The 24,051-nt window shown below is 50.5% G+C and overlaps 3 protein-coding genes across 4 annotated transcripts; 1 reads left to right on the top strand and 2 right to left on the bottom strand.

Moving 5' to 3' along the window:
• Positions 1–650: 650 nt before the first annotated feature.
• peds1 (plasmanylethanolamine desaturase 1) lies at positions 651–7,194 on the bottom strand. Of its 2 annotated transcripts, XM_068751179.1 has the most exons (8): positions 6,995–7,194; positions 5,407–5,526; positions 5,215–5,306; positions 4,980–5,124; positions 4,678–4,890; positions 1,710–1,858; positions 1,386–1,511; positions 651–1,277 (listed from the first exon to the last, which is right to left on the bottom strand). In XM_068751179.1, exons 1-8 carry the CDS (start codon positions 7,128–7,130, stop codon positions 1,131–1,133), a joined length of 1,128 nt encoding a protein of 375 aa, XP_068607280.1. In that variant the 5' UTR covers positions 7,131–7,194; the 3' UTR covers positions 651–1,130. The 2 variants fall into 2 exon arrangements, with proteins under 2 accessions (XP_068607280.1, XP_068607289.1); XM_068751188.1 differs by lacking the exons at positions 4,678–4,890; positions 4,980–5,124; positions 5,215–5,306; positions 5,407–5,526; positions 6,995–7,194 and adding an exon at positions 2,706–2,751.
• Positions 7,195–9,554: 2,360 nt separating this feature from the next.
• Positions 9,555–10,984, top strand: cebpb (CCAAT enhancer binding protein beta). The gene has a single exon (XM_068751199.1). The coding sequence runs from the start codon at positions 9,696–9,698 to the stop codon at positions 10,557–10,559; it is 864 nt and encodes a 287-aa protein (XP_068607300.1). The 5' UTR covers positions 9,555–9,695; the 3' UTR covers positions 10,560–10,984.
• Positions 10,985–18,729: 7,745 nt separating this feature from the next.
• On the bottom strand, positions 18,730–24,051 carry ptpn1 (protein tyrosine phosphatase non-receptor type 1). Its single transcript, XM_068751168.1, has 9 exons — positions 23,879–24,051; positions 22,604–22,694; positions 22,415–22,515; positions 21,845–21,943; positions 21,606–21,743; positions 21,323–21,532; positions 21,070–21,231; positions 20,798–20,955; positions 18,730–20,618 (listed from the first exon to the last, which is right to left on the bottom strand). Exons 1-9 carry the CDS (start codon positions 23,933–23,935, stop codon positions 19,757–19,759), a joined length of 1,878 nt encoding a protein of 625 aa, XP_068607269.1. The 5' UTR covers positions 23,936–24,051; the 3' UTR covers positions 18,730–19,756.

Genomic DNA, 24,051 nt, shown 5'->3' with positions numbered 1-24,051 from the left:
GCATCAGGCACCCTGCTGGGCGGCTTTCGAGTTTACCACAGGATCGACTGGCTGACTGATTGATGAACGAACAAACGAACACGCGCACACACACACTTTCTGCCCACAACGAATTCTACTTCACACCCCCCCCCCCGTGAAATCTGTCTTCTTTCGTGTTTGGATAGATTACCTTTAAGAAAAAAGAGCGACTCCACGTTCGTTCAACAACGTGCACATTTTTTTTTCGACATCACAAAAAAGGACACACAAACAGCAACGCTCAGTGAGATCATTCGTTATTGTACAATCTGCATTTGCAAACAGAATAAAATAAGATTAGTGACATATACAGTATTTGAATGGACTCGAGGCTCCGCCGGACGCTCCGGTGATGGGGGTGGGGGGGGGGGGGGGGGGCAGCACCTGGAATGCCTATCATGGTTCAGTCGGTGTGTGAACAGATATAGAGATGTGGGCGGGCGGAGTGTTCCATTTTAGCAGCGAGGGTAGATAAAGAGGATGAAGATCAACCCCTCCAACTTTTGGCGTGTCCTTCCCGTGTTCGGGACGCGCAGCTTGTTCGATATGCTTTGTTCTGATTTGCTTTTCGCATCGGCTCCAAAAGCATTTGGTGCAAGGAAAAGTGAAACGATAGTCCAAGTCCCCCCCCCCCCCCCCCCCGATAAATACACAGTCCTGGATCGCAAACTTGAACTAAGCAATGTTAAACTACTAGTTTAGCTTCTTGAACTAACACTTTCTACGTCCAGCGCTGCCGAAACGAGAGGACCGACGCGTCTTAAACGTTCGGTCGTTCTTTTGGCGACTTCCTCGGGAATATTAACGAGCTTCTTTCTTTCTGTCTTTTTTTGCTCGACTTTGCAAAAATGAAAATCTCAGTTTGGGTGTTTCGTCTCAAGCCAATTTTTTTTTTACAATTCTGGAGAAGCGGCCGCAAAACATTCTGCGACGGCGGGATCACCGGCGCGTAGGCGGAGGTTTGTGTCCGTTTTTTGTACGTGGACTTCTACTCGGAGTGCGTACTAAACCTGGGTACTGGCAGGATGAGGAAGGATCGCGTGGAGCGGAAGGGACATACAGAAATGAAAGCAAAAGCAGAATGGGGGGTGTGGGGTGTGGGGGGGGGCTCAGTTGCTGTAGATCTGGCCTTCGGGCGGTTGAGGAAGCTTCATGTTTTCCTTGCACGTCATGAGCCGTCGCAGCTCCAGCAGCACCATCCGAATGCTGCAGGAGTGCTGCCACTTGGCCAGCGCCGTCACCGCATGCGTGTCGACCTGCGGCACAGAACGAGGACAGAACGAGGACGGAACGAGGACGGTGTCAACGAAAGACGCCAGAGGGAGCCGCGTGAGAGCAGAACCGGGCCAGGAGCGCGGACTCACCACGCCGCTGGAGGTGTGCACGCCATTCAAGTTAATCTTTGTCACAAATCTGACGTTGGGCGGCAGCTCGGGGTATTCCGGCCCACATTCCACCTTCAGGTTGTACATCCTGTTTTCATAGCTCGTCTGTGAACAGAGAGAAGAAGCGTCCGAACGGCGTTCGCCAAGGTTCATCTCAGGAAGTCGTTCTAAACTTTTCTCTCTAGAACACGTGCACATTTTGGAATAACTTGCAAAAACTTCCTGCATTTGCAAAGAACAATGATGTCAGAGAGTACAGTTGTTTAGCAAGCTTCAGAACCCAAAATAAATGACCCGACTCACCCTCGGGGGGCCGAGGATCACCCCTCTCCACTGTGTTAGGGTCATGTCCTCGTCGTCCTCCAGCCCCCAGCTCACCGTTCCATCCCCAACACCTTTCTGCCCTTCCTCCAGCTCTTCCAGGAGCCGGAAATTTCGAGGAACTTTAACAGCTGTCGGTAAAAGAACACAGGGGGGGGGGGGGGGGGCACATCTGTTGACTATAGTCTTGTGATTTGGGCCTGTGGGTGAATCCGATGCGGAGACACGGAACAAATAACCTCCCCTCTTCCGTGGTTCCGGCTTGGAACCCAGAACCTGCGCCACGAATCCAGTCGTCCCTTCTATAGAGGAGGGCACGTTCCCCGCGTTGCGTCTCAGCGCTGCGTTGCTTGGCCTCTGCGGTGAACGCTAACGGCGCCGCGGACAACCGCAGCCACGCCGACACCTGACGTAGCATTTTAGCCTTAGCATCTGGAGCCTTTTATTCGGACGCGCCGGGATGCACAGATTTAGCCTCGCGTCGGCCTCTCGGGGAAACGCGGCGTTTTGACATTTGACCCACGGAGGACGAACGCTGACGCGGGAACTCCTAACGATGACATCGGTCTTTGAAGATCCGGTTCTGAGCGTAGCCCAGACGACGGGTGGCTGTGCTAAACACAACAACGAAGCTAAACGTCGTTAAATAAAAGCTAACAAGTTGTCCAGTGACGTATATAAACGCGACTTGTGTTAAACGTCTTATGTCATATTAATGCGTCTGTCCGTAGCCCTACCGCACCCCGTTATCCCTCTGTGCAACTTAACTTTTACGTTAGCTTAGCGTTAGCCGACACATCACTGCCTCCTCATCCCCTTTAAAAGCTTCATTATTGCGCAACGCTCGTATTTCCCCCCCCCCCCTTACAGTCGGCTCAACAGAAAATCCCCCGCAGCGAAGAGCTCGATGGCGCATCGCGCAAATCTCACGGAGCCGGTTATTCGGCTACTATTTTCTCTTTGCGATTCATTCCTTACCGGATGAGGCGGCAACCGCCATCTTGTCGCGACACAGCGGGAGCGCGCACGTAAATTTGCCATCGCAGTGAACGGTGTGGGCGTGACTAACGTCAGGCGACGCTGCCCTCCTTTTTTCCCCTTTTTTTAAAAATCCAAATTTAACCGCAATAAATAACCGCAGCAAAACCAATTAACATAAATGGAGAATATAATTAAATTAAAAAATATTATAATAAAATTTAACATGTACATTTAACAAATGCGATTCTTAAATGCATGAAGTGAGATTTTCAAGGAATAAGAGGAAAGCAGAAATACAAATATTATTCAACCCAAATGTTTAAAGCGAAAGACGACACTCCCAGAGAAAAGGTGATGCAATTAGCAACGGTTTATTCAGTTAATTTATAAATACAGTTTTATATACACATTGTTAGTCTCCCAAATCGAAGACGGCATAAAGGCATCGAGGCATTATTCTGATATCTAAAACTCCATCACCAACAGTAGTCGCGAGAAGACGGGAATTATGAGAGGGCCTTTTAAAGTCGGCGATGAACCGTCGGCCATCATCGCCGGCAAGGCTGGAATTTTATCAGTCCAGGGCGAAGATAAGGAAGTTCAACAGAAAGACCAGGGAGTATTAGAAAAACTGATTTCAACACACCGAAGGCCGACGCCCACATCACTCACCAACAAGCAAGTTAGAATCCTCCCTTTTGTTATTTAGAACCGTTGTACTCGGGATTAAAGGAACACAAGCATTCTTAAAACTCTCATTACCTTCATATCAACACAAAAAAGCCATTAATCGAAAAGTGCAGAAACATCCAGTGGAGACAAAAGTCTGATTTGTTAGGGGGGGGGGGGGTCCGTTAAAGTCCACAATCCCCAAATACTGATGGAAAAGATCTCCTGGAATTAAAGAGGCGTTGAAACACTGATGCGGCGACACGTGCCACCCGCTTACGCACTACCTGGCGCACAGGACGCGCAGTTTACCTTCGCTTGTTGACCTTCGGTGAACCGTTTCATAGAATCAAGTAAAAACAGGCTCAAAATTTAAGCGCTGGCGTCACTTCATGGCAGGATCCAAACCGGGCCGACCGGCCGGCGAGGCGCCCGCCTTCCATCGAGACCTAGTTTCATCGTTTAGGAGCGGAACGACTCGTTCCTTCTGGAGTGAAACGAAACGGCATTCAGACGACTCGGCGGCAGCTGCGTGCTCGTCACGGTCACGTGTCACACGACCGGAATGCTGTACAGTGATCAATAACAAGTCCAAGCTAACTATTGACGCCTCATAAGAAGGTGACAGAGAAACGAGGTGCAGATTAACCCAACCGTGCATGAAGTCGACCGATGTAACAGCAATTCACTCGTTTGTTCGTTGGCTTCGCCGTCGCCAACGCGTTCAAAACGCCCGACCGTCGAGTCGGGCACGAATCGCAAAGAGGACGGATCAAATAAAGCAAAGAGGGACAATGTGGGCGTTTCAGCCTTTCACGTCTGCTTCCTTCGGCTTTCAAATCTTTTAAGAGCCTCAGGAAAGCTATTGGATTCGGAAGGGACTCCCGAATCCGAGCAGAAGCGAGCGACGAGTCGATGAAAAGACAGCGAACGGAGCCCTCGTTGAGAAAAGCAGACAAAATGTGCAAGGCTTGAAGCTACGGCGTCAGAAACCGTTTTCCTCTCTACGGATTCGTTTTACGTGAGGCGAAGAGGGGATGAGCCGGGTCGGGCCCGGCGTCTTCCCGAGGTAGGGCGCGGTTAGCCGGCGGCGTTAGTCGACTTTCTGAGCCCACTTCAGATCATCCGATCGGGGCTTCTCGCCCGTCACTCCCTGGATCAGATCCTCCAGGGTCTTCCAGAAACCGAACTTCTCCAGCGGGTAGTTCAGCCAACCTGGAGAGGAAAAGCAGGGCTCCATGACAGATCCGCTCCGCCCCCCCCCGACGTCCCAGATCAAAGGACGAGGACGCACGCCAACCTGTCGTGATGCAGAAGTAGGTCTCGTGGGGGGAGACGTGATGGATACGGTGGTGCTTGCGGGGCAGGATGACGCGGCAGTCCTGGAGGAAGACCACCCAGCGAGGCAGGCCGAGGTACGTGTGCGACCACTTGTGAATCTGGTTGGTGAGGGTGACGAAGATGCCCAGCGCGAACAGGTAGCCGAACCAGGGGTAGAGGCGGGAGACCTCCGCTGCAAAAGGGAGACGCCGCGCCACGCGGCTCAGCTCTAGACATCGGAAGCGGGACGGGAAATGGCGGTTTGCCGATGCAGAAACTCACCAGGCGAGAGGGTGAGGAAGTCGAAGGCCATGATGGCGAGAGGGACGATGGTCAGCATGCAGTTGTCACCATTGGTCTCGATGAAATCATGGCGGGTGATGGCCGTAGGGTCGATGTGGTGCTCTCTGAACGGACGTATGAAGGCCTGCGGGAGGGAAGAGACGGACCGAAAGGGTGCGGGATGTCAGATGGGGGGGGGGGGGGGGGGGGGCGTTCCTTTCAAAGGATTTATCACCTTTCCAAAGAGGGGTAGGTCCACTGATCCCCAGGTGTCAGCCCCCCAGTGGACAAGTCCCGACGCGAAGTCTGCAGTGATTATTCCTGCCACTGGGGGAAAAAAAAAAAAAAAAACAGTGAGCGAGCGAGCACCCAGCCCGCGGCGGTGAACCGACAGATCAATAAATGTGACATTTAGATCAGCGCCTACCGGTGCTCAACAGGACGGACCACGAATGGCCCAGGTGGAAATGGGCGAGGAGGTGAACGAGGTTGAAGGCCATGAGGGAGAAGCAGAGGACCACGCATATCCATTCCTGGCATCGCTTGCCTGAAACGCATCATCGCCCATTCGGGTGGATTATTGTGAGATCCGGCGACTTCGGCGAGAAGATCGTCCGTCGCGTCCGAACTACGGGACCGCGGAGGAGCCGGCGTGCTAGCCAAGTGAATCAACCAGCCCAATTCACAATCAGCCGTTCATTGGATGAACGTTTGCACCTGAAATACCCGTCGACCTTCTAATGACGTTAAACACACACACACACACACACACGCCTGCAGCATGCAGCTCAACAGAGACATTAGATTCAGGAGCGTGCGTTTACACAACGGGCGTGAAGGTCTTCAAGTCGGTATGCTCGCGTTCGAGATGCACAAAAGGTCACGGGAGGACTGGAAACGGTGCCAGAAGTAAAGATCATTAATCCCCGTTCACGTAGCGCAACGTATACAATTTACGTCGCATCGATTAAAAGGCGTTTTATTTTGAAAAACGACCGGATTTTCTCCGCCTGTGAATTTTCTTGGTCATGTGATGTGTGGCAAAAAAAGAAAAACGAAACTAGCAAAAATGTAATTAAACGAGCGTCTTTGGAGAGCTTCTGGGGGAAAGTCCAACTGAGGAGGACGAAGAGGAGGAAGAAGAGGAGCCGACGACCTCCAAGAAAAGAAACCAGGAGTCAGACTTAAACGCGAGTTTATCTACAGCTGCCTGGCTTCGTTATCGAGGCAACGAAGGGTTCAAAACTGCTTCGGCACAGAGAGACCGAGAACCCGGGACTCACAGACGAGAACCCGGGACAGAAAGACGAGAACCCGCGACTCACAGACGAGAACCCGGGACAGAAAGACGAGAACCCGGGACTCACAGACGAGAACCCGGGACAGAGAGACGAGAACCCGGGACAGAAAGACGAGAACCCGGGACTCACAGACGAGAACCCGGGACAGAAAGACGAGAACCCGGGACAGAAAGACGAGAACCCGGGACAGAAAGACGAGAACCCGGGACAGAAAGACAAGAACCCGGGACAGAAAGACGAGAACCCGGGACTCAAAGACGAGAACCCGGGACTCACAGACGAGAACCCGGGACAGAAAGACGAGAATGTGGAAATTATTAAACAAAAAAACGTGAACATGAAGAAATTATTGAGACCACAACTAATGGTGAGTAGAAAACTGTAATAGTTATTGCAAGTATAATATATATAATATAATATAAAGTTTATTAGTAAGATTATAGTCCTCTTTTTTTAGTTTAATTAACACCCGGTCCGCGGAATAAAAGGCCCGACGTGAAACCGGTCCGTGGCAGGAAGAAGGTTGGGGACAACCGGGACCGATTCCGGTTGTGTGACACGTCACGTGACCGTGACGAGCACGCAGCTGCCGCCAAGTCATCTAAATGCCGTATGTTACAGATACTCCCGTGTGAACTCAGAAGTTCGTTTCGTGTCCGCGCGGATACTTAAACCGGGGAGCCGTGCGACGCGGCCGCGGAGGGATCGACTCACCTGGGGAGTACAAACTGGCCAGTTCTCGGACCCCAGCGTGTTGTGGACCCCATCTGAGCGCCCCCCGACCCGGTCCCTGCGGCTCCGGGTTCTCCGTCTCAGCGAGACAGTCGTCGTCGTTAACGATCCTCGCCATTTCTCCGCGGTGGGCCCAGCCCTTCCCGTTCCTGCGCGCAGTCGGGAATCAACGGAATCGTCAACTCCTCAGCCCAAAGGCAACGCAGCGCTTTGAACCAATCAAACGCAAGTCGGTGAGAGCATCCGCCAATCAGCGGTGGGTAACAACGTGGCGAGCACGGTCCAGTGACCGGTCGGGACCGGCGAGGAGAAGATTCCTGACCTCACCCGCCCGTGAATTTACACAATCTTACTATCGCGACGCTATGCCCCGCCCTACTCCACATCTGATTGGTTTAACGTAACGATGACGTTTAGGCTATAACTCGAAGTATTCTTTTTCGAGTCGTCGTGAAAAGCGTCTTAGTCATGCCCAAGCCAATCACAGCCAAAGGAGGGCGGGCCATATTTTTTTTTACCATAGTAGGCTTCGTTTATTCGCCCCGTGGTCCGTCTGGTGGCAGTTCCGGTTCCGGTCTCAGGGACAGCGTTAGACGTACAAGGGGGTGGAGTTAAAAGGGAGAATGACAGCCTGAGGATGTTTACATCCGGCAACAAAAGGGCCAACGGCGGCTGCTTCGTGTTAGCTCGTGTTAGCTCGTGTTAGCACTAGCAGGCCTGAGGTGGCGGCTTTGTACACCTCGGGCTTGAGTTTTCATTTGAACGTATGTTATTCTGTACTGCAAATTAATCAAGCTCGATTTAATTGGCTATACGTAGAAGTGGGCAAAAGAAAAGTTGTATTATCTGCAAAATGATCATACAAAAGTACCAAAAATGAAAGTTAAGTTATGTAGTTAGAATAGTTCCTGATGGGGTTGTTACCTGCTGTCGATGGTCAAAGTACTGACAGAATCTAGCCGTTTAATGTAGTGTAGATAAACAGTGGATCAAATCACGCACAGTAATATTTAGATACAACAATAGCGCCATGACAGAATAATTATAGTGTGGTGCAGTGACCATTAATGTGTTTGTCGGTATCACGATTGGGGGGGGAAAGTGATAAAAGAAAAATAATAATACTAATCATTTCTCCTTCAGGAAGTGGAGCAACGTTTGATCATCACAATTTACCCTTAACTGATTCGGCACAGTTTCAGATGCGACTTGATCTTTGTTCCAGATTATAAATTGGATCCAGATCATATACTTGTACGTTTCCGTAGCGTTGCAGATATTGTCCATGGAGCGCTTTTCAGCGCTTCAAGTCCATTATGATAGAATAAAATAAAATCCTTAACATCATTACACACAATATGTTCAACCAATGTGCAGATTGTCAATATATTTCTTGTAAAACTTTAATCAATCCAGCATGACTGAAGCTCATATGTTGACAGAGTTCACAAACCTGCCCTGAAAAGTTCCTCGGCTAACCACTAGGTGGCAGCACGGCCTCGCGTTAATAATAAGTGCGTTCGGGCTCATTGGACCCCTCTGAGGATTAGAACCTCAGCCAAGTCTCCGTTTCTGCCTCCTGGGCCCAGAACAAATACCAAACCACATTTATAAGACATCCTCATTTAGTTCAGTCCTGAAACACAACAGCACAAAGGTCACGTTGGGAGTCGGTGCTTTGTGTGTTTCTTTCATTGGCGTCCGCTTATGAAATAAACACAGTAATTTAGTATTGGTTTTATTTGTATTGTTAATTGTGGATGATTTATGTACGAAGGACTTTAAACGGAAACAAGACCGCAAGGGCTTTTTTGAAATGCTCCTCTTAGACAGGATGTTTGACTGACTGTGCCTGTACTCTAACATTATATCTAATAAATATATTCATCATCATCATCGTCACACAAGAAGAAGAGTGGAACTTTCCCAGAGCCGCAGAGTAAATAAGACGTGACTGTAAAGCATGAGTAGAAGGTTCAGCAGTTTCTTCCTCGTGTGTTTGACTTTGCTGCGTCGGGATCATCCCAGATGTCTCTTTTATTGGGAATATTCTTATGGAATCCGTAAACTTTGCTCCCTCTCGTGTGGGATCGATCCAGTTCTGCTCTTTTGTGACTGTTTTTGGCGTGAACGGATGAAAATAAAGCCGATGCCGCCAGAAGTAATAAGATGTCTACATTTATTTATTTGTGTTTCGAACTAGACTCGCCAAACTTTCCACTTGTATACGATTCATGTGCGTTTCCGTGGTAACATGTTGTTAGGGAACTTGTGCTCCGGACTAAACTAAATAGTGGAGGCTAAATCAGTGCGCAGTTTTTCTTTGGGGGGGTGTAACTTCTTATTTCTCTTTTACTTCCCTTCGTCTCGTCTCGTAACCCCCGACGCAGTCATCTTTTTGAAAGGCAGAACAGGTTGTCCGGTTGGCTCCTCTCCGCGCGTCACACACACCTGCTCACCTAAGCCACGCCCCTCGTTTCTTTTTAAATAAAACCCCCCATAACAGGAAGAGCTGTCAATTCCTCTGGATCTTTACGCGCCGTCCGCTGGAAGCGGCTCCACTGCTCTCGTCGTTCCTGCAGGCAGCGCGCAACAATTACGCAACAGAACCGACAACCCACCCGCGGGCGTCTTTGATCTCTGCGCTCCATGCCCCGCGGCACTCCGGCGGGTGTTGAGATCCATGGAAGTGGCCGGCTTCTACGACGCTAGAGACAGCATCATCAGCCCCGCCGGCTCCCACTGGAGGCTGGCCGACTCCATGACGGAGCTGGGCATCGAGGAGCGGGAGAGAGCGATCGACTTCAGCGCGTACCTGGACCAGGCTCTGCACTGCCCGCAGCACCAGCAGCAGCAGCAGCAGGGGGGGGACGTGTTCTCCGACTTCCTGGCGGAGAACAAGCTGAAGAGAGTCGCGGCTCTGCAGAACTACAAGAACTACTCTCTGCTGAACGAGCTGGAGGCGAGTCGGTGCGACGACGCGCGGGAGCACCGGGAGCACCGGGAGCACCGGGAGCCCTACGCGCTGGGCTACGGGGAGCTGCAGGAGACGCGCGTGGACAGCGTCATCAGCCCCGACCTGACCGGGAGCCGCTACCGGGCGGCCGCCGCCGACAGAGACGACAGCAGGGAAGACGCGAAGATGGAGGACGGCTCGTCCGCGTTCGACATGAGGTCCTATCTCCATTACCAGTCCACCAGCGGCAGCCTGGGAAACATCTCCAGCGCGTCCTCGACTTGTTCCAGCGCGCCCGGCACACCTGGCCCGTCAGGTAAAAGCGGCTCGCCGCCGCACGGCGGCAAGGCGTCCGGCGGCAAGGCGAAGAAGCGGCTGGACAAGGACAGCGACGAGTACCGGGTGCGGCGGGAGAGGAACAACCTCGCCGTGAGGAAGAGCAGGGACAAAGCGAAGCTGCGCAACTTGGAGACGCAGCACAAAGTGCTGGAGCTGGCCGCGGAGAACGATCGTTTACAGAAGCGCGTCGAGCAGCTGTCCAGGGAGCTGGCCACCCTGCGCAACCTGCTCTCCGCCACCGGGCAGTGTTAGGAGCGCGACCGGGACCGGGAGGAGCCGGATCCGCTGCTCGGAGGTGTGAAAAACGGTTGCGCGTCACAGGTGAAGACGCGGGCACCGCCGGTTTACAAGGACGCTTTGGACAGGGCATGGGCGCACGGACCGCGCAATCTTTCACGGTTCTTCACGCAGCTTCGTGCTCTGATGTCATTTTGTGTGTATGCAGTGTAGTTCCGTGCACGTTTTCCATGCGTGAGAGTGTGAATCTGTTCATTTTGCGTGTCTGGAGAAATGGCTGCAAAGGGGAGAGTTTGTGCTGCAGTGGAATGATGCAAGTGTTCGTAATAGTCCTGGCAATGGATGAAATAAGTCTAATTATTTAATATTAAGAGGAGGAACGCTGTAATTGTACCTGATATTTTATGGAATTAAACAGATTTATACTTTTGTTTAACAATCTGAGTGGTAATTTCTTCTTTTCTGTCCTTTTTTTTTTTTTTTGAAGCGGGTGGAGGCACAGACGGACAGACAGACAGACAGACAGACATGGCTGGTGTAAATTCACACACACAGCAGTGAGGTTGTGTGTGCGTGTATTTATATTTATATTCAAAGTAACTCCCTTTTTGACACAGAACGAGTTTCATAAAGGTGTTTTATCACCAGCGACATACAGGAATGGGTTGGAATCTTCACGCCATATTCTTCTGCCCCCCCCCCCCAAAAAAAACTAAAAATAGCAGGAAATTCCTGCACAGGCGACAGGAATGGGAATTTAAACTGTGGACTGATTCTTCCAACTAAAAAGCGAGGTGAGAGAATGAAATCAAAATCATTTCTGACCGACCCGAAGCATAACCCCCCCCCAACCGTTATTTATCAACCTGCAGTTCGATTCTTCTGTTTACGCATTGATTTGACACAGAAGTCCCCACAATCGTGACTCGGGTCCGTTTGTACAGAAACGATATCGCTGAGAGCAGCAAAAAGAGAGCTGGTCGCCCCGCAGGCAGAGCTCAGCTTTATCTCCAGCACTCTGTCAACAGTCTGCTGGGTCCACTGGCCCGGCGAGGGGGTCAAGGTCGGCACGGAAATTAATCAGCAACTAGCCCTCACGCCGCCAGCGGCAGCAGGGCTCCTGGGCTCCAGCAGGGCATCCTGGGCTCCTGGCAGCAGGGCTCCATTTTGGAGTGGCAAGCACTCCAAAATGGAGAGGGGAGACACGGGAGGAGAGGCATATGAGGTGAAACACGGGAGGTGAGACACGGCAGGTGAGACACGGGAGGTGAGACACGGGAGGTGAGACACGGGAGGTGAGACACGGGAGGTGAGACACGGTGAGACACGGGAGGAGAGACACAGGAGGAGAGACGCGGGAGGAGAGACACGGGAGGTGAGACACGGTGAGACACGGGAGGCGAGACACGGGAGGTGAGACACGGGAGGTGAGACACGGGAGGCGAGACACGGGAGGTGAGACACGGGAGGTGAGACACGGGAGGTGAGACACGGGAGGTGAGACACGGTGAGACACGGTGAGACACGGGAGGTGAGACACGGGAGGTGAGACACGGTGAGACACGGGAGGTGAGGCCGTGTGACAATGGTGGGACGACAGTGGAATTTACGAGGCCGCTTTTGTGTGTGTGCAACATAAAAGCTGTCGAGACGTTTTCTGGAGACGGGCCTGGTGGGATCGGGATGGGATCCGAGACCCTTCAGGGTGGAGAACGTTTTTCCAACTCCTTTATAAACACCTTTATTATCCGGCCAGCTCGGCTTCGTCCTGAAGATCCAGTCCCTGAACAGTTTGACCACTAAAGCCCGCACGGCCTTCGGATTAACATTATTCTTATTAACCAGGTGTTTTGTTTTTCTTCCAGATCAGTAACTTTTGAAGATAAATTCAAATTTGACACCTGATTGAATCGGAACGGTTTCAGTCCTGGGAAGTTGCTCGGATCTGGATCAGACTCTTACGAAGTCTTGTACTCTCCCCTATCTCTCGATCCTGAAGCGGCCTTTCAAGGCATTCCGGATCAAGGCGATGATCTGGAGGGAGGCGGACGCCAGCTGGATGAAACGCGGCCTCCTTGCTGGAGGTAAAGATGTATTTTGAGAGATGACATTTTAAATATAGTGGATGTTTCAACACACTCGGTGATGGAACTGTTTAACTTTTAACTGTTGTGCAACATCCTCCCTTTCCCACACATCGCCGCTTGAAGAATGCCGCGCCCGCATTTAACGCAGACCTTTTATTCTCTCCGGCTCCGGAGGAAAAATTAGCCCAAACAAAGCGTTAAATAATCACGTGTGAGCGATTCAACTTCCGACAGATCCCTGCGCTCCATTTCAGCGTTTGGCACAGTTTCATTCCAACATTGTCGACATTCTTTCTCCAGCGTTCCCTCCTTTCCTTCCAAGAGTCCCGACTCAGATACAGATCGTGACGGGGGGGGGGAATTCCCATGCAGGATGACCCCTATTCCTGAAAGTTTAAGCCCAACCCTCTTCCACATTTTACCGTCAATGGGCAGCGTCTGTCCGTAAAGTCCTGATTGCATCACTGCCCCTCTACAGACCTAAAAACTCCGCTGATAAAACACACACACACACACACACACACACACACCTGTCATCCTAATGTACGCTCTGTGCCGGTGGTTGAGAAATGTCTTTTTCTTTTTTACTTATGAGTCATGTCAGTGTTTTTCCCGACACAAATGGGCAGCTATTTGTTCCTCAAAGAGTTTTACTTCATCGCATTGGATGGCGTTTTCCTGAATTAATCCAAAATAATGCACCGTTTTTAGGGTTTTAAATTTCATTTGGCTTTGGTTCGGGGTGTCTGTCCAGCAGGACCTCGTTAAATGAGAATATACCTATCATTTTAGTCCTTTTTTAAGGAAATGTTTAAATATTTGCCAATTTCACATTAATTCTCAGATATGAATATTTTTAGATTTTCACCAGACAGAACATTTGAAGACATACGCTCTGGAATATGTCACTTATATGGCCCTGATATGGTGCTCAAAAGCTCAGATTATCAATTATCTTTCTTATTTCACTGATTTCAACGTCAAAAACACTCCTAGTACCTTTCTAGAGACTGACAGCAGACCAGAAGTCGACTCTGATTCCGCTGAGAGAAGTTTTGCTGTTTCTTCCTTCTGGTTTATAATTTCTTCAAATTTGTAAGAGGTGGATAAAAATTATTTCGGCCAAAAAGATATCTGGACCCCTAAATTGCAAAATATTCCAAATAGCAACTGTTTTCTAATTTTTATCCTGACACATAAAAATATATATTTTAAATACAGTTACAATAACACAATTCTCTCCCAAAGTGAAAGGCAGGCCGGATATCCGGGCCGCTGTAACGGGAAGCCAGACCGCCTGAGCTACGGTAAACGGACCAGAACATGATCCGTCTTGAGGTGGACCAAGATTTCAACATCTCTGTTCACTTCTGCTATTCTGCCATGGATTACGGTGACAACACAAAACTGAAGAGCAGAAGTAACTTGTGGTCACTACACAGCAAGTGCCACTGCCCTTATCTTGTGTAACACCGGGCCATCGTTGCAAAAGAAGCGTTACTTTACTAATTAGAGAAAAAACCTCATGAGGAGAGTTCATCTGGAGACGGAAAAGTTCATCCGTTTGGCATCAACAGGTCTTTTCTTATTACATCCTTCAATAGTCGGTCAATGCACGCAGATACGTGAATTAAACGTTCATTTTCCTCTTGGTTTCTACACCATTTAGAATCTAAGAAAAATTCAGTGTGAAGCCGTTTTGGAAATATTCTCGCTAACAAAAAGTTATAAATTCATCAGGACACCCCGGTCGTGTCGCCTTCACCTGTTACAATACAATTTATTTATGGAGGCCACTCGGGGCACTCAAGGTCACCGTATGATTGGTTGTAGATGATAAAGAGGAGAAGACCAAAAACAGAGCCCTGAGGAACACCAGTGGTAACGTTGGAGGTCCTGGTTTGTCCAAACCGACTGTTTACCATGATGCATGATTACCATTGGCAGTTCTTATCTTATCTTGGAGGCAAGATAAATAAAAACAATGAGTGATCACATGACCTCCTGTAGCTGTTTGGTTGAGGGATTCAATGCTACGTTACTTTCCACCGCTAAATAAAAGACGGTATGTCAGGGGTCAGCGACCTGAGACACTAAACTGCTGCTTCTTCTTCATGCCTGTAAGTTTCGTGTGTCACAACACTGACTTATCTGCACTATTACATTTAAGGGTCAACTAAGGCACTTGGTACTGAAATGTTGTTAGACAATGCAGTATCGACCTCTCTCCGCAAATCCCAGCCACACCTGAATGCATCTCTGCATAGCAGCCCACCTGAGGGGGGGGGGGGGGGGGGAGCAACAACCCTTCACCTTATGGATGCTAATGACTTCAGTCTGACTGCCAGTGAGTATTAGCATTCCGAAAGGAAATGCTAATTCTCCGGGGGGAAGTCTGATTGCCTTGGTGGTTTCGGTCCCTTCTTTGTTTCCTGCTCCATCAGTATTTAAACTCTCTACCAGTCTCTCAGAACTGAAGACGCCTCTTGGATGAAGTTGATTCTTCTTTTTTTTGTTCTTCGTGATGTTTAAATACTGCAAAAGCAGATCATTTACAAATCATTTTTATTAAAGAAGTACGTGTTGGCACTTTGGGCTTGGCACGCGTCATGCGGTACATCACCCCGGCGCCTCCATGCAGGCCTCGCTGGTGTCTTCTGTAGGTCACTAATGCACAACTTAAAAAAGGGAAGCTGTCCAAAGGAGTTTTGTCGACATGAAAGTTCAGCCCGTTGCTCCATTCCTCAAAGCTCCCCTCTGAAACTTTCCTAGATTACTGCGACAAACGTTCATCCTTTTTTCTTTCTTCCTCACACAGGCCTTGAAAAACAAGCAATGGCACTAAACATTACGCACACACAAGTGACAGGAAGGGTGTGCACTGCAAGTTTCAAATGTTGGAAATTCTCTGTTCGAAAGGCTCATTTTAAGCAATATAGCAACTTTCACTGTTTTTAATTCCACCCTGAAGAAAACCAAACATTTCACACTCTAAACCTGTGCGAAGGTTCTTATCTTATCATCTCGTACCGACATGAAAGACAGCCCGGAGGAGAATATAATAATAATAATAATAATAAAAAAAAAAAGGTTTTGTTTTTTTAATCGATGAGTTGTTGCAACATCGATCAGTCGGATGTTCGGTAATTCCTCGGGTCTGAGCTCGTGAGATCTCGGAGGCCTGCTCCGAGTCCGTGGCGCGTCACAGATGTACAGATTGCTCAACAGGAAGACGGGCGCGACGCTGATGGCGGCAGCCGCGGACACGTGAAGACATCCGTCCAACCAACGTGAGATGAACGACGCCACCATCTTTACCTTTCTCACCTTTCGCCTCGTTCCTGGTTTTGCGAGCGCCCGAATCGCTTCGGTAAACACGCAGAGAGCGCCGCTGTACACGAAAAGGTAAAGACGGCGGCGGTCACGTCTCTGGGTTTGGGCGTGCAGGTCAGCCGCTTTGTTTACATCAGGACCGCGTACCCAGCGTACGTCATCGGATGCGGAGACGGGGAAACACCACCTCCAGCCTCCGGGCGCTGATGCTGTGACCTACATGCGTTCACTCGGGTGGGGGGGGGGGGGGTGATGACGGTTGATCCTCCAGCAGCAGCAGCCAGGGACAGGAAGAGGAAGAGGAAATGCTCACGGGCGAATGTCTCAACAGACGTAGCCTCTGACGAAGACGCTGCCATTTGACAACAAACAACGACGCAGCGCCGTGACCGAAGAGCGGAGAGACGGATCTGACGTTTGCTTTCCTCACGCCGAGAGAAACTCAAATGTTTGAGATCGCTACAATCAGTTCTGTAAAAAAAAAACAGATAAACCCGAAGTCCGGGACCTGCAACGTGCATTCGAACGACGCAGAAAGCAGCGTGACCCCCCCCCATGTGTCATCACTATCATGAGACGGCCGATCGTTTGAGACGAAGCTACTTTGACCCGCTCGTGTCGTCCAGTTGTTCACAGCCCGGAGGTCAGCCCGTCCGAAGGGTCACGAGATAAACCCGGAGCGGCCTGCAAATGATTAACGGGACAGGAAACAAGAGCAGACAAAGTTTCACCTCAACACACGGCACGACGTCGGCCTTCTTTAACGTGAAATATTTAGCCTCTTTGAGCCTCAAAGGTCGAGAGGGCGAACGTCGGGTAGGAGCAGAAGAAATCCCTTTAAACGTTTAAAAAGAACAGCTGGACTTCTTTCCACGCGACTCCCAGCGACACTTCCTGTCGTTACGCCCTCGGCCGTCAGCTCAAGGATTTGATCACCTTTGGACGGAGCCGGATCGAGCCAGACTCGATGCTAAGCTATGCTAACCGTGTGTAAATTAGAGGGATGCTAATTCTCTCGCCTCAGAAAGTTCTGCGCTGCGGTCGTACCAACCAAATCAACGGCATCATAACGAAAGCATTTGTCCCCGCTGTCCCCGTCTTCCCGGTCAACCCTTTTGGACATTTGACACACGATAAGGCCGAGGACAGACACGGGCACACCTGCCAGCGCGCCGTCACTTCCTGGTATCGGCCCTCCATTGTGCGGCGCTGTTGCGTGACGTGACTCTGAGTCAGACGCACTCGGTAAGACCTGACTCTCCTTGCGTTCTGGAATTTCCTGATCCACGCTCCACTCCGCAGGGGCGGGGGGGGGGGGGGGATGATCTGCAGGGCTGCAGAAGGTTCGGTTCCAGCCGAAGCTGGCCACGCCCACTCCCACAGCTGGCCAGCTATTGGGAAGTTCCAGGTTAATAACTAAACCCGAGGACACACGCTTGAAAGAGTCAGCAAAGCAGGGCAGATAGTGCTTTTTTTTGGGGGGGGGGGGGGGTCGATGGTGGCTGTGGAGTCAGCGTGTGCATAATTAGGCCGAGCAAGGAGGTCACCGAGGGCGACGCTATCTTTTTCTTTTATTTGATCTAACTTGAATTGTAACAACAAATATTTATTTATTTTTCTTTCTTTTTTTTAAAGCTCAGATTCATTGAAGTTCACCACAGGCCGTGAATAATAACACCTCTGTAGTTCCAGCAGGCACGGCTGCAGCTTTAAAAACGACTTCCGGTCGCACCTTGATTGTAGTTTTTCCTCGTCGGCGAGGGCGGCGTGTTCCCTCTTGCCCCGCTGGCGCTGACGTCATCAGAGGACGGCGGTTGCGAGCACTATTACTCACTGTGTTCGAGCCGCATTCCTGTACAGCACGTACCGGTGCCTGCCTCCTGTTACTCAAACAGGAAGTCCCGGCCAAGTGTTGCAAATCACGCCACGCCACGCGTGGAATTCACTCGAGTGAAACACCTCGTTTTATTACAACATTTCATCACTCGGTCTTTGGCTTTGTCCACTGGAACAATGTGGACAACTCTCTCTCTCTCTCGCTCTCTCTCAATAAATATTTATTAATCTGTAAAGAATTTAAAGAGAATTACAAAGTAGAAGTCGTTAAATTATATCCGGCGTGTTTGTCCCACACGCCTGATTCCACTTAAGATAATTCAGGCAGAAGATGGGAACCAAGGTTAACGAGAAAAGTCCTTAAAAGGCAGAGGCAGCGGTCTCACAGCGCCTCCTGGGTGTGACGTTGGGGTGTTGCACCCGGAAGAAGTGGCTTTTGATCTGCTGCAGATTCCGTTGCATCACTGGATTAAGGAGTGTTTTACTGGATTAAGGAGTGTTTTAACAATAACCTTATTTAAAAATGTAGATCTGTTCTTGCTTCATGTCTAACTTTTTGTCTTTTTTTTTTTTTTTATGACATTTTTAAGCTGTTTTGAAAAGCATTTTGTGTTTTTCAGATGTTTTCATTACACGCGACTCAACTGTATTCTTCGTGTCAGCAAAGACAATGAAATGCCCGTTACCTAAAATTATTTTCTTGAAAATCCTATAATTTAGAAGAAAACAATTTTTTATTCTATAAAATAATCTCACCCACTCATCGGTTGAGCCTAAATTTTAATTGCATCCATGGAAATAGAAAAAAAAAAATCAAAATAAGCGTTTCTGTTCATTTTGAAAATATGAACAGCAACGTGTGACCTTTCATTACCATGGCAACCGTTCAGAAGATTGAGAATAAAGACGCCAGAACAAATCAACAGTAGACTCTTTTTTTTTTATTCAAAAAAGAAAAACAAATGTAAAAAATGTAAATTAAAAAAATACATGAATTTGAGCTCCGTATAGAAGAACAGAGAAACGACGGAACGCCTCGTAAAGCGGAACAGAAAAAACGCGGCGCGCTGAAACCTTATTTTAGCTGCAGCTGGTCCTCGCTTAACGACGAACTCGGAGTTACATCGGGCTTTCGGAAATTGTAAAATATTCGGAATGCTCTGTCTGCGGAGTTACGAGCGAGTAGCTACCTGTGTACAGTTCAAATGGAATATAATCGCGTTGCTAACGAACGGCGGTAGCGACGGGGTCTTCGGGACGTAACTCCGTCGTTATTTGAGGACCAGCTTATTTAATATGTAAAAAAATAAGAGTGTGTTCTTGGGGAGGAAATTATACGTTCTAAAGGAAGGTCGAAGCTAACTGAAAGCTAGCAGCCCGGCTAATCTCTCCTCAGCACAAACCTGGCGGCCCACAAACGCGGCGCGCTAACAAAAAACGGCGCCGTGACGTCACACGGCGGCTTTCATTCATCCTGATGCTGGTGTTTGATTTTTTGGTACACACACACACACACACGCAACTCAACTAAGGCCCGCCCACGCAGGCCGCTGGTGAGAACGTACTCCCACTCCCAGCATGCATCTCTTCCCTTTCGATGTTTCAACGTCATTGTTAACCAGGAAGGACGAAAACGAGGCGTCTTCAGCCGGTCTGTTTTAAAAACGTCCCGTTGCTCCTGGTCCACGGAGCCAAAGCGAACCGTTCTCCCTCACGGCAGCCGTGACATCATCCTGAACGACCGTTGGGGGGGCGGGGACTGGCCGGCCGGCGACGCCCGTCCCGCCCATCCCTCACGCTGCACTCGTAAGTCGGTTCTGCTGAAGTCCGAACCGGGTCAAAGCGGGCCGGCTGGTCAGACGAGTGAGAAAAGAGGAAGAGCTGTTGGCGGAGGAAGAGGAGGATGAAGAGCAGGAGGAAGAGGAAGAGGAGGAAGAGGAGGAGGAAGGTCGGACATCAGTGGAAACAGGCTCGATAGCAGACGTAAGCGCCGACGGCCAGCGCCGTGCCGAGGAACACGTTGGCCAGCAGAGGAGACCCGCTCGCCCTCCATGACTCCCGCTCCTCGCTCTCCTTCCGTGACTCCCGCTCCTCGCTCGCCCTCCGTGACTCCCGCTCCTCGCTCGCCCTCCATGACTCCCGCTCCTCGCTCGCCCTCCGTGACTCCCGCTCCTCGCTCGCCCTCCATGACTCCCGCTCCTCGCTCTCCTTCCGTGACTCCCGCTCCTCGCTCGCCCTCCGTGACTCCCGCTCCTCGCTCGCCCTCCATGACTCCCGCTCCTCGCTCGCCCTCCGTGACTCCCGCTCCTCGCTCTCCCTCCGTGACTCCCGCTCCTCGCTCGCCCTCCGTGACTCCCGCTCCTCGCTCTCCCTCCGTGACTCCCGGTCCTCGCTCTCCCTCCGTGACTCCCGGTCCTCGCTCTCCTTCCGTGACTCTCGCTCCTCATTCTCCCTCCGTGACTCCCGCTCCTCGCTCTCCCTCCGTGACTCCCGTTCCTCGCTCTCCCTCCGTGACTCCCGCTCCTCGCTCTCCCTCCGTGACTCCCGCTCCTCGCTCTCCTTCCGTGACTCTCGCTCCCCGTTCTCCCTCCGTGACTCCCGTTCCTCGCTCTCCCTCCGTGACTCCCGCTCCTCGCTCTCCCTCCGTGACTCCCACTCCTCGCTCTCCCTCCGTGACTCCCGCTCCTCGCTCTCCTTCCGCTGCTGGGATTCAGCTGGAGCGTCGGGAGTAGCGTCTTGAATTCCCAGCCGACCGGCATCGGCTGGAGGCTGGCGGGCGCCGATGCTCCTCTGTCGCAGCCCAGAGGCGGGAGAGGTTCTGAAGAAGAAGAAGCGAAAAACAGGTTCAAGTTCACGGATACGGACTGTCTCGTGTACAAGCGTCGCCGGGGGCAACGACGGACGGGAGTTCATAGAGCGAGTCCATCGAAGGATGCGCCGCTCTCTGCCAGACAGGAAGTTTACGCTCATGTTCATTCGATGGAACGCGGACGTTACCTCAGACTGCGGATCTGCATCTGTTGGATGATCTCGTCGTTGTCTGGGAAGAAAGACGGCGTTTCCTCGCTACCGTACGGTTCTCTGGGAGGAGGAAGAGGAGGAGGCGCAAACTCGGGAGGGTCGTCCTCCTCGCTAGAGAGCTCTTTCCACGACTCCTTTTGTCGGTAAAACACACAAAAAAAATAAATCCATTTGAGTATGTAAAGAAATAAAGAATTGGTTTAAAGGTGATTTAAAGACGAGGCGCCGGCGGGACGGAAAGGACTCACCTGCAGCGACGCGTCTCCTTTGATGTAGTTGGCGCCTTCGATGATGGCGAGGTAGGAGAAGCGGAGCTGATCGGCCGTCTGGATCAAGCCCATTCGGTGGCGCCGCATCTCCAGCAGCACCTCGCGGATCCGCACCGATGACGGCTGCTCGCGGATGGACAGCTGCGGGCGACAGCGGGAAACGCTCAGCAGCGGAGGAACGTCCCGGGACACGTCGCCAAACCCGCGGGGGCGCCACCGAGCGCACACGTACCAGTAAGAGGCAGGTGTCCACCAGACAAAATGTCCCCGAGCGCCCGATGCCGGCGCTGCAGTGCACCACCACCGGTCCCTGGTCCGCACTCAGGCACCCCGACTCTCGCACCTTGAAGAGGAAGTTAAGGAAGGAGGCGGGAGACTCCGGGACCCCGAAGTCGGGCCAGGTGGTGTAGTGGAAATGTAGAATCTGCCGAGTCTCTTGAGTCTGTGGAGGAGGTTCAGAGGGTTCAGAGCCCGACCACGCCCTCGCTGACAGGTCGGAGCGGCGAGACACTCACGGACAGGTTGTCCAGCGCCAGCTGACGGACCGTGTAGCAAGACTCGATGTCCTCCGACACCAGCGTGAGCCGGAGGTCGGTGTCTTTGAAGAACATGTCTTTCTCCCCTCGGTGAGGCCAGTACTGGGCGCACTTAATCTGAAAGGTCACACACACACACACACACACACACACATCAACCCACCCAACCGGAATCCGCTGACTGGAGCCAGGCGGCGCCGATCCAACGCGCTGCTTACACATCCTTTCTCGATGACTCTGTTCAGCATCACGACGCCGCGGCTCCTCTGCTCCCAAACCATCTCCCAGAAGTCTCCACACGTGTTTGGAAGGGGTCCCTGAAAACAGGATGGGAGGAAGGAAGGATTAATGGATGGGAGGATGGATGGAAGGAAGGATGGATGGAAGGAAAGATGGATGGGTGGAAGGATGGATGGGGGGATGGAGGGATGGGTGGATGGATGGATGGGAGGGAGGATGGAGGGATGGGAGGATGGATGGATGGATGGATGGGATGATGGATGGATGGGAGGATGGATGGATGGATGGGATGATGGATGGATGGGTGGAAGGATGGATGGATGGGATGATGGATGGATGGGATGATGGATGGGTGGAGCTTATTCTCTTATTTACTGTCTTCATTCTATCATCACAGTACAAATACACACCAAAGAAGAAGAAGGCGGTGACTGGGGTGTAAACGGGATGGACGCACGACAGACACCAGGTCGCACCTCCACCTGTAGCCCCACCCACTTCCTCTCCGATGACACAGCGTGAAGGAGGGGCCCCCTCACCCCGCTCACCTGAGTTAGAATGTACTTCCTCTGCGCCTCCTCCACCGCCATCAGGCTGGCGTTGATGTAGTCGTTGGCCCCCAGCTGCAGGCGGATCCTGCTGTGGTCGACTAAAGGGAGACGTTTGGCTGGTCGTCAATACTTTAAATAACAAAAGACGACCTCAGCGTCAAAACGAATGAAATAAAGGTCACTCACAAGGGCTAACATCTCTGTATCGATTCAGACTCTTGTTCTCAGGTAGTTTGGCCACCTGACATGGAAGTTCACACGACTGCTGCCGGACCTCCTGCAGGAAGAAAACGGTGACGTCGTCAGGCAATAAGGAAGGAGCTGTTGCCATGGAAATGTGTGTGTTTTTTTTTCATTATAATGATCATTTGTGTTGTTATGGTTGCAGGAAGAAGAAGAAAGCTTTTATTGTCATCTGGAGCCGTTGGGGGGGGCGGTGCCTTGCTCAAGGGCACCTCGGCTGAGCTGGGACATGAACCGGTGGCTCTCTCCGGTTCCCAACCCAAGGCCCAACCAGCTGACCTCCGCCCCCATATTGTGATTTACACCAAAAATAATAAGACATTTATTTTCTCAATATTTGTAGATTAGAAAAAATGACATTGTTTTTTTTTTTTTTATATTCCTTAACCATGAAAACAAATCTTTAGCAACTGGATTCACATTCATGTCATTATTAGTTTAGAAGTTATTCACAAAAAAACACACTTTCAGTGACGGCGGATTCTTTTGGATCTATCGATCCAGAGCTTTTGAAGATAATCAAAGATCGAATCGAAAGCCTGCACACCTTCAGGAAAAGCATGAAATGGAATTGAGATGATTTTGAGAACGTCTAAATAGTCAAAAAAAAAACACAGTTTCCAGCAAATGTTTGATGTGTCCTAAATAGTTTTGAAGTTATGCTCTGGACAAAGAGCCTAAAGTTGATTGTTTTTCTCGAAATGAGAAGAATTTAAGTTTTCAAACCACCTAAAAAAAAGTTTAACGAAAAACGTTTTATCCCCCTGATATTAACATGATGGGAAGATGTTATAACATTGTCTATAATAATAATAATAATAATAATAATAATCACAGACATTAACTTTTTTTAAATTCTATTTTATAGTTTTACAGCGACTCCGGTCATGGTAACAAGTATTTTTGTCCGTAGCATTTCTTGCTAACTCGACATGCTAGCTTCCTTATATTACGTAGTTGTAGTTTTTTTTTTTCTACGAAACTTTATTATTTTTCTCCATCTTCTCCATGGTACCGATCAGAACTCAACTCGGTGTCGGGTCGTTTCTCTTTGCTTCAGCCCCGGGCAGACGCATCGATCATCGGATTAGTCGAAGCAGGCCGACCGAAGCGGAGCTTCTGACTTCAGCTTCGCTGCTACTACTCTTTTAGCATCGGGTATCGCGGTGCGGCTAAACCAAGTGTTCCTTTTCACCTTGATTTTCCGAGACGTCCTACCTGATAAACGGCGTTCCAACTCCCGTTTTCATCGATTTCCCGAAACTCGGCTTCCATTGCGGACAGTCCAGCTGCCACTCCTTCTTCTTCTTCCTCAATTATGGACAATCGAGGCCCCCCAAGAGATTAAAAAAAAACTTGTAGTCCAACTGTGTCCTGTAGTAGTTGGCAGT

This window comes from Brachionichthys hirsutus, chromosome 2 (assembly GCF_040956055.1).
Source record: "Brachionichthys hirsutus isolate HB-005 chromosome 2, CSIRO-AGI_Bhir_v1, whole genome shotgun sequence".
NCBI classification, from domain to species: domain Eukaryota; kingdom Metazoa; phylum Chordata; class Actinopteri; order Lophiiformes; family Brachionichthyidae; genus Brachionichthys; species Brachionichthys hirsutus.
This window is presented reverse-complemented; position numbering and strand designations above follow the sequence as displayed.

Excerpts from the sequence above, each read along its gene's own strand:
- peds1 (XM_068751179.1), bottom strand. The coding sequence starts at position 7,130 with ATGGCGAGGATCGTTAACGACGACGACTGTCTCGCTGAGACGGAGAAC. Across the intron at positions 5,307-5,406 it reads GTCCGTCCTGTTGAGCACCG|TGGCAGGAATAATCACTGCA; the intron begins GTAGGCGCTGAT and ends TTTTTCCCCCAG. Across the intron at positions 1,278-1,385 it reads TGCACACCTCCAGCGGCGTG|GTCGACACGCATGCGGTGAC; the intron begins GTGAGTCCGCGC and ends TCTGTGCCGCAG.
- cebpb (XM_068751199.1), top strand. The coding sequence starts at position 9,696 with ATGGAAGTGGCCGGCTTCTACGACGCTAGAGACAGCATCATCAGCCCC.
- ptpn1 (XM_068751168.1), bottom strand. The coding sequence starts at position 23,935 with ATGGAAGCCGAGTTTCGGGAAATCGATGAAAACGGGAGTTGGAACGCC. Across the intron at positions 22,695-23,878 it reads GTTGGAACGCCGTTTATCAG|GAGGTCCGGCAGCAGTCGTG; the intron begins GTAGGACGTCTC and ends TTCTTCCTGCAG. Across the intron at positions 20,619-20,797 it reads ATGCAGATCCGCAGTCTGAG|AACCTCTCCCGCCTCTGGGC; the intron begins GTAACGTCCGCG and ends CTTCTTCTTCAG.